A 10,072-nucleotide genomic window follows, 5' to 3' on the forward strand; every position below is an offset into this window, starting at 1 on the left:
CTGCTGCACATGGTATTCAAAAGAAATGAGCTCTTAAATACAACTCATATTCAAGGGGAAGGGAATTAGGCCACGCCTTTTAAAGGGACAACTATCAAAGAACCTTTGAACATACTTTCAACCACCATACCATGTTAGGCTGCTTCTGTTCTCCACCTCGCCACTGTGTGTGGAATTAACTGTGCCATTTCCCTGTAAAATATTTCGTACAGTAACATGTGACCTCTTTCATTATTAGCTTGGGGTCCTATAGTCCTTCCCTGATGCACACAAATATACCTACGGGCTCTCAGGCCCCAGGTTACAAACACGGACATTCTGAAGTGCTCCTAGAGGATGTGGAGCATTTGAAGGCCACACAGGAATCGGCAGCCATACAGCTTCAGTCCATGGTGACGCAGCTCAAAAATGAATCTCTTGGTCCCCACAAATTTGGAGAATACGGTAAGGGTTTTTATAAGTCCCTTCCTTCAGGGATGTTGCCTTTGTATAAGGTAGTAAGACTAGGGACTCTGGGGCCAAATTACCTGGGTTGGAATTTAAGCACCGCTACATAGTAGCTCCATGACCTTGGGCAGGTCAAATAACCTCTCTGTGCCTTCAGTTTATACAGCTATAAAGATGGGGATAATCAGAGCACCTCAGTCACAGTCGTTTGATGATTTAATATGTACAAAACACTTGGAACAGTGCCTGCTTGCGTACATCCCCTCTGGGTTACCCTGCCAGCCGTTTCATCAGTGCGGATGACCCCTTACCCACCTGGCCTCAATATCCCTATTTAATCCGTTTTGCATTCCTAGAATGTGTGTTTGACATGGATCTTCCTATTCTCCATGTTATGGTTGTACTCTTTCATAAAGGAAAGAGAGGACATTGTTTGGCCCATTTATTATTCCAGATAGTGAAACTACACCTGAAAACCAGGAGTTGGCATTGAAGCAAGAAGTCTTAAAAGAAATAGAACATTTAGGGAATAGCAGACTCCAAAGAGATGTTCCTCTATATTTTACGTACGGACGAACTTGTCAACATGAGAGCAGGGTAGAGCAGAGGGGACATGCTACTGGAGAGAGACAGCACAGGTGCCATGAATGTGGGAAAAGCTCTACTCAGAGTTCAGTCCTCATTCAGCACCAGAGAATCCACACGGGGGAGAAGCCTCATCAGTGCAGTCAGTGCAGTAAGAGCGTTGGTTGGCGAACATGCCTCATAAAACATCAGAGAACCAGCACTGGAGAGAGACCCTATGCATGTGATGAGTGTGGGAAAGCCTCCAGTCATCACTGCAACCTCATTGGGCATTTTAGAATCCATACTGTTGCCAAACTGGGCTCATTCCATAGATACCCGGGCCCCTAAAAGGGGCCATCTCTGAAAGTCAGATTTTCCAAGTGGATTATTTTGTTCCTATCATATTCCTTTTGCTTTGGAATGAGCCTGCAGGACTGGAGGTTGCCCTGTGAGTCAGTAAGGGTGAGTGAGCGTGAAGGCCTGGATGTGGCTGTGCTCAACTGCAGACTTTATACACACCATGCACTTAGGCCACACCAAGTTTATAGAACAACACAAGATTAAAACAAGCACAAGAGGACATGATGCCATCAAGAGACTCAGTAAACACGAGATGTGTGAGGCCGCTGCCAGTGTAATATGGCTACTGCATACACTACATAATTGTACCCACTGTACTTTTAGACTGCTGGCAACTCAGTAGGTTTGTTCACACCAGCATCACCACAAATGTAATGTGTTGCGCTATGATGTTCCAATGGCTACGATGTCAGGGCCCCTAACCCCTGTGTCGTTCAAGGGTCAGCCATGTGCACATATATATTTATTTTATATTTACATATTCATTTCATTTTTCAAAAGGATTACCTCTGAAGAAAGATGCTGAATGAGAGTCTTCTTAAGTCCAGTACATCACAGCGTGAATCTGCTACTAAATTACTGAAACTTGGCCTATCTGGCAAACTAAGGGAAGTCCCAGCTGTGGCCATGCCAATTCCTTCTGGGACAGAAAAGGGCTACATAAGTCGAGGTGGAGAAAGACAGCTTCCCGTGGAACCAGGAGCCCAGACTATCAGGAAATAGCCCCTCACATCAGGATGTCTGCAAACAGCACTTGAGGCACCTCTGCTGCCAGGATTCCTGAGGGCCTGGAGTGATGGAACCACCTCTAGGAGGTCGCCCACCAGATGCCATGGCAAGAGTACCACACCAAGGAGAGATCCGGGCCTGGACAAGAGAATGTCACCAGAGAGTAGGGCAGACGCTGTGACCTTGTTGGGAAAGGACAGAAGATGACGGATCAAGAGCAGGTGAGTAGGTTGTAATAACTGTGTGCTCACAGGTGGACGCCAGACTAACCAAGGGGACACTGTGAGGGACATAAATGTCTAACCATTGTGCTGAACACTGAAACCAATATAATGCCGAATGTCAACTGTGAATGAAGAATAAATACATTTTTAAGAAATGTGAGGATCAAATAAAACAAATCCCTTTGGAAAACAAGATAGAGCAGGTGAGCAGGTAGAAGGCTTGGAGGTCTGAAGCCGGAACGAAGGCACTGCAGGTTGGGGCGGGGAAGCACTTCTGAGAAGGTTCATCTCCACTGGGCTAAGCTGAAGTTATCACTTACTGGAGTTTTTCTTTTTCGACTTTCTAATATGACCCCTGCAGCCCTTGCATGTTGAAGTGAAACACTCTCTCCTCTAAGGATTTCGCCCTACTCCCCATAACACTTTTTAAAGAAACCCACTGATTCAGATTCCAGCCCATCCCAGTAAGAGAGACATGATCTTGAAAGAAAAGTCACGCTCGGTCATCCAGCTGCAGCCCATGAAGACCACGTCACAGCGAACCGCGTGCCATTCCAGAGGCTTGAGGGGCGTAGGGTCTCTGCTGAGGTGCAGGACAGAGCGCTGGCAGCTGCAGAAACAGGAAACCTCTGGGCCTGTTTTTATAAACTCCTCCTTTCCTCAAAGCCCTGCCCTGTCCATCTTCTCACACCAGCTCAACCTACCAAGTATTTATTAGCTGAATGACTGAATGAAGACACAGGCAGAACTAACATTTACTTACCCATTCCTCCGGGAGAGAAGGAACATATTCTTGTTCTCTCTTCTCGCGTTTTCATCATGAGTCGCTTTTCACTGGAGTGGCCTGTATTTAACCAGTACAGACAGGAAGGGGCTGACTACATGCAGCCTTCATCACGAAGGAGTGTGGACCTGGCCTTTTGAGGATGGCTGAACAGTAGCTTAAGACGCCCCACGACAGGATGTGAATGAGTAAATGCCATTACACACGGCACAGGAGGCGGCAGGCGGTGCGAGAGCGTCTCTGAGCACTACCTCGGCCAGCAGCCAAGGGCCCCATGGACAGGGGGCTACAGGGGAGGGGCCCTGGCAGTGAAGAGTGTGGCAACACCTCTGATCAGCGCTCAACATGTCTTGAGCACAACAAAACCCTCAAAAAAGAGCCAAGAAAAACATTACTTGGTAGTGTAATGGAAAGACTTCAGCAAGAGCCTTGGTGGGTGTGGACAGATCGATTGAAGAGAAATGAAGCTTAAACCTCGTACCAGGGGCGCCTCTGCCACGGTGAAAAGCAGCCGCGTTCCTGGTTAGAACCTGTATTTCCACCACTAGCTGCAGCCAAGTGTCACTGAGGGGCTGCCTCAGACCAGAGCCTAATGCCATTCATGGTGAATGAAATGGGCCTTGAGCCTGCACTGACACCAACAGGGGCCTTACCTTGCAAGGTGAATTCCAGTCGCATGTCCAGCACGGCCTGAGAGCTTGGTACGTACATCCCGGAGAGAAGCTCGGTCCTTGACTAGATCCTCGGTGTCGGGACGCAGGAGACCTTGGCCAGCACCGTGCTTGCCCTGCTTGAGAAACCCATGGCGATTCCACGGCAAGAGCTCCTTGGGGCCAGTGCCTCTCCCACGAACGCACCCAGCAGAGCGGCCAGGCTGCCACCTGTCTCTGTGTCACCCCTAACTGTTCCGTACCTTTTCCCGATGATGTTACTATCATACTCCACGGCTCTAAAGTTCACTTTAACCCTTTTCTCCATTTAGGAAAAAAATGTGTAGCTCGCTGCCAGCGTTACTTTAGCATCATGCGTAGGAGTGCTACGTTTTCTAGGATTTCACATTTCCAGTGATATTTTGTAAATGGAAATACCCCTGCTGGAAGCAGGATGCTATAAATAGAGCGATGCCATTTGTTTCCCATGACTATCCATATACTGGAGCGATGTGGAAATAACAGAAGTGCGCTATTTCACGGCAGACTTTCGGGGTGAGGTTTGGACTGTCATCTGTGAGATACCGCAGAGTGAACACTGTGGCCGCAAGCACTGCCGAGTATTCTCGGGGAAAACAGGAAATGGGTTGAAGATGAAACTCTTTTTGGGGGGAGCTAATTTTCTTGTCACGCTGCAATGTACTCTCAGTATCCTGAATGATATAGCAAACATTAATTTCAAGTCCTGTTTTGGTTACGAAGAGATCCTCTAGAAGCTTACTGTTTAGTAAAGAACATGACCTTAACACAAATAACGACGACGTAAGGCTGCAGTATTTGAGAAGCACCACAGAAGCGGGGGACCGAAGGCCCGTCAGCACACGGCGGGCCAGAGTCAACAGTGATTCTCTTGGTGTGGCTCTGAAGGAACTCTTGGAAGGCTTCCCACCTGCCTTCCAGCCAGGAATGGGACTGATGTTAGGGTGTGAAAGGGACACCGGGGCTTGTGGCCGTGACACACAGAAATGAGGTAGAGATCCATCTTCTCTGAACCCTCTTGACTGACTCGCCAATGCTAGACTCAACACCAAGGAGTCACAGCTCACATCGTTCACTTCTTCAAGCATCTCTCCGTGGGCCATCCATCGTGACGACTTAACCCCTGGACTGGCTCATCTGCCACAGGGGTTGACTGCAGCATGGCTTTGCGTTAACCCCACTGCCCCCTTCCTCTCTCACTCCGCTCTGCTTCCTGCCTCCGCAGTCTCCCAGGCTGCTGCTGCCTCCCAGTCACGACAGGACACACCTTTCGTCTCAGTGTGCGAAGGCCGTGCCTCGTCGCCGGTTTTCCCTGCGCAGCTCTGCCCTTCAACACTCTGTCAGGCCCTTCTCCCCGCCCACGGTCCGATCCAGTCTCACACCACTGCTGGGGTCTTCAGCTTCGCATCTCCTGCATTTTGTTTAGATCGCCCTTACCTCATGAGCTCTGTCTCAATTGTCAACTACGGTTTCAGTGCCATGCTACGGTTACTATGACATTGCTTGCATTTTTAAAAGAGCATTCTCAAGAGAAAATTACAAAAGGGGGCAGTATTTCATTCCTTAAATGCAAAAAATAATCGACTCGACAAACAAATGATTGCCCACATGTGACACCAAAATTAGACACAGGAAGAGGTACCACTGGAGTTCAACATTTTTAAAGATATTTTTCAATTTGTCATAATAGTCTTTGAAAATCTACACAAATGTCTGATTTATAAAATATTACTTAAGTTCACTACATACATCGGATTTGCTTTGGGAGAGGACATACTGATATGCGGCTGTGATTTTTCTGTCCTGCAAATGTCTGCACTGTTTCCATTTCACCTGCCTTAATCTGAAAGATTAGCATTACGCTCTAAGTAGAAACGTGCGACGTATCTCCGAAAATCCAAGAGGTCTAAGGAGGCACCTGGGTTACAGGCTCTGTGAAGCTGCCATGCATTGTTCATGGCCCCATCAATCATGTAGCTCACCAAAACTGAGTACCATTTCTTGCTTCTTATTCTCACCCTGTATTTGGAAATGATTTCATCCATTTTCGCTACACCTTCCCTGCATTCATCATACAATTTCACTATCGATGGCTGACTTATCAGAAAGATCTCCTCGTCATCAGCAGAACAACTTATCTCACTGACTGGCTCTATGCCAACAGCATTGGAGCACAGACTGATAATGCCATCACCACGCCAACGACACAAAATTATCTCATCATTTTCTTCCACTCGGAAATCAAAATACCCCTTCTTCATTTTTTTCATATGTTCTGCATTCATAAGGGGACATTTTTCAGTCCTGTTCTCACGAATTGTCCCTGTTGCCCTCACACCTTTCTTCTTCAAGGCTGACACCAATTTGACACTTGTAAAAAAGCTACCAAAACACAGGTAATAGGGATACTGACCTCTCTCCAGAAGAACATCGGCAAAATTCATCACTAGATTTCCACCTAAACCAAGTTCAAGATCCTTATCTGCCACCATAGTTAATTCTTCTTGATAGGGCTCAAACCAAACCAGATAACCCTGTGTGGTCGTACCACACCAGATTTTATAGCCAATTCTAATAGGGTTCCCATTCAGGAACTGGTCACTATCAAAGCATTCACACATAGTTTTATCAAAACAATAGTATTCTTCCAGGGGAGCATACAGGAGGAAATTCTTATTCATTTGCTTTATGAGAGGCCTCAATTTTGTAAACTTATCTTTTGGATCTAGGTGGCTATTATCAGCAAAATGCAGGTATGAGAAAATCGATTCGAATCTGTCTCTTCTAATTGCATCTCTAACCTGGTTCTGATCGGCATCAGGGATTTCCCAATACATTCCCCTTCTGGGACGCCTCACGATTCCACTCAAAAGCAGGACACCAAACACACACCTCATTTCCTGAACCGTGACTTCCAAGTTGACATTTTTCTGAGAAGCATAATTATTGGTTTCACTGACAATCAAGCTGAATGTTTCATCATCAAAAAATAATTCAAAGAGCTCTACTGGGTTCAACTTTTCACTCTTGAGGTTCAAAAGTCCATAATCCAGTACTGACCAGCTCGGGAAGTTGGGTTTAATGTCTCTCCTGGTCCACTTCTTCTCTGAGACAATTGACGCCTTTGGCCTTTTGGGAGCAGGCTGGGTCTCTGGCTCATTGTCTTCTTCTACGTCTGAGTCCCCAGAAAATGCAAGGCCTTGGAGCAGTTCACTCACTCGAGCTTTGTCTTTTTTTCTCCCTTTTCGGGTGATGTCTCCTGCTGCATATTCCAAGGATGAGATGTGCATCCGGGCCCACAAGTCACTCGGGTGATGGTCCTTCAGAGTGTTCGAATGTGCAACTGTTCTTTCAGTAGGGACAGGAGTACAAGGGACCTCACAATCTCTGAGAAAGGGAAAAGAACACGTGCTATAAAAGTCCTGTCCTACTCCCCAGAACCTGACAAACCCTCCGATGCCCAAGTCTTCTTACTTCGCCCCCTCATGTTCCCGTGAGGCGGACTCTGCCAGGCCGAACCTTCCCGGACCCTTCTCACAGCAACTTAGTCCTCACGACCTGACTGACTGTGGGAGAAAGAAATGGGCTGTCCTCTGGGAGCAAGTGGCAGACACAACATGCTCCTTTTTGCCCCAAGTTGTACCAAGCGGGTCCAGGCCGCGGGAGGCTGGCGCCCGCCCCTCTGCCATGATGTGCCCACTCAGCACTGCCTCCGGGCTGCTTCCTCAGTCCAGCTTCTGTCAGTAGGAAAGCTGAGGTTGCCAGAACCTTCCGTCCCACTCCCATAGCTCTATCAGTTGGTTCTGGACTTGGACAAGGAAGGGGGCTGTTACTTATTGGGGCCCCTCACCTGTAACAAAATCTCTAAATGTGGAAGGATTTAGCCTCTCCTAGTTTTACCATCTTCTGAGGGAGAAACAAAAGAGAAAGTCACACGTACTGCCTTTGGACTGATTTTCATGGCGTTTGCAAGGAAGTAAGCTAAAGTTACTATGACAGAAAGTATTATTTTACACAAACTTCTTTTCCAATTGTAGAAATCTGCATTTCATTTGCTATCTTATTGGTAAATAGCGTGGCTTTAGAAGACATGAGGGGTGAAGCAATAAAAAGTGTTCTGATTACATACACTTGTTTATTTGCTTTGAGCACGGACCATCCTGGCTGTCTTCAACATCCACACAGTGGCCCACTCCTTCATTAGCTACTTTCTCTTTGATCCTTGTTCAGGCCTCTCCTAGTGGAGGCTGAAAACGCCTTCCTTGTCCTCCCTAACCCTTCTCCAGCTGACAGTATGTCTTTCTGAACTGTCACAGCAGCCTCACTGGCAGCCCTCACTCTCTCGTCGAAATTCCCTGCCTTCCCTGGTGTCCCTGCTGGCGCTCCACAAAGACACGAGACAGAGCAGACTGGGTCAGGACAGGATTCTGGGAGGCAACTGTGTACCAACTGAGGTTTCGCATGATGACCTCCGCGTTCCTAGCAGGGGGCCTCCTCTGAGGACAGGAGAGTGGCACTCTTCCTGTATTATTCCAGGGAAACAGGTTTTTCACAACTGCTTTTTTCTGGTTCCAGTCAAATTTCTTCTTGCATTTGCAGGATTGGTTGCACTCAGAACCATGGACACTCACCTGCTGCAGACTCCCAAGGCCTTGGCACCTCGGTCCATCTCTTCACATGTTTCTTGCTTTGTATTAAACAATCCATCTTTAGTTACAACCCCTTCAGCTAAAACAATACATTAATGATGTAAATGTCATCTGTTACCAGAATTTAGAAAAAATAATCTGCAGGGTAGGGACAGGATGTTCCAGATTCAAACAAACAAACAAACAGAAAGTCAACAGGTGTCCCAGGAGTGCAGTTTCAGCAACCACACAAAATGTGGCACAGTATGGACAATAAAAAAGGTCAATTAGCTGGGAAGCAGATCGAACAGGGCGAAGCACAGTGAAAGAACATTACAAACGGACAGCAGCACGATCAGAGTGAGGAGAATCCCCTCTGAGGAAAGACGATGGGACCACACAGAGGAACTCATGGGTCTTCCGTATACGAAGCGGTGTCTGAAAGTGACAAAGCATATGAGGCCCTTGATACAAAAGAAAAAAGGAAGCAGAGGAGGAGTTACTGAAGGAGTCTGGGAATATGGAAGGTGATCAGAGAAGATGACGCGAATCAATAACTGAGTGATTAGCAACAGAAGAAGACAGTGTGACCGAGACGGATGCACAGTGACAGGGACTGAGAGGAGGCTGAGGGCTGATGCCAGAAGAAGGGGAGGAGAGGCTGAGGCTCTGCGGGAATATGGGCTCACCAGGGTCAAGAGAGGGTCAATGGTGGGAAAAGGTGAGCACAGACCATGAGGCCTCCTTACTCATCTGACTGAGGCTTGTGACCTTCTCCGAGGCCGAGTCCCCGCAGAGGTTCCTTTGAGCCAAACGCAGATATGGCCACTGCTCAGGGACAAGGGCCTGGGCTGCTGCTTCCTCAGTCTTCACCGATGTCTAAAAAGGCAAAAACGACCTCTTAGCTTTCATTGTGGGAAGGACAAGAGGTCCAGTACTGAAGGGTGTTGAATACCACACTGCACACCTTGGTGTCACCCCTCTGGCAGGCCCACGGTCCCTGTGAAGGCCTAAGGGACGAAGGGCCGTCCTTGCCTCTATCCCAGCTTCTGGGGTTGTCAGCAATGCTTGGTGTTCCTTGGCTTGTAGATGCATCACTCCAATCTCTGCCACTGTCACCATATCACCGTCACGTGAGGACACCAGTCACTGGACGTAGGGCCCACCCTAAACCAACATGACCTTGTCTTGACTTGATTACATCTATGCAGGGTCCATTTCCAAATCGGACCGTATTTGAGGTACGCGGGTTAGGGCTTTGACATATCTTTTGGGGTGACACAATTCAACTCACAATACCATCTTGGCCCTACTTCAGTTAAGGTTATTTCTCTCTTTTCCTGTCTGGTCTTTTATTATTAGATTCAACACTAGTTGTATTGGACTGTCCGCCTACCTCTGCTCTTACATTTTCCTAGACTTTTGATTTTCTTATTTCTCCATAATTCAAACTCACTAATTTTACACCAGTGAAACCATTTAATTACTTTGTTCCTTCTTCTACTGTAGTCCAAACATCTGCATTTTGAAATACATACCACTTTTTAAATAAATTGCTTTTTTCTTCTTTCTCTATTGTTACATGTAAGACAACTAAGTTGATTAACTGATGTGTATAGGTAAGTTACGTTTGAATGCATGTCT

At 47.1% G+C, this 10,072-nt stretch overlaps 1 protein-coding gene across 1 annotated transcript; it reads right to left on the reverse strand.

Annotated features, from left to right (window-relative positions):
- Positions 1–5,400: 5,400 nt before the first annotated feature.
- PGBD1 (piggyBac transposable element derived 1) lies at positions 5,401–9,551 on the reverse strand (the record flags this gene model as incomplete). The annotated part of the gene is made up of 4 exons (XM_025040867.1): positions 5,401–7,187; positions 8,432–8,528; positions 9,178–9,307; positions 9,396–9,551. Coding segments are annotated over 4 exons (1,932 nt in total), but the record flags the coding sequence as incomplete, so codon positions are not given.
- Between the last annotated feature and the right edge of the window lie 521 nt (positions 9,552–10,072).

This window comes from Pteropus alecto, unplaced genomic scaffold (assembly GCF_000325575.1).
Source record: "Pteropus alecto unplaced genomic scaffold, ASM32557v1 scaffold49, whole genome shotgun sequence".
In the NCBI taxonomy this organism is placed as follows: domain Eukaryota; kingdom Metazoa; phylum Chordata; class Mammalia; order Chiroptera; family Pteropodidae; genus Pteropus; species Pteropus alecto.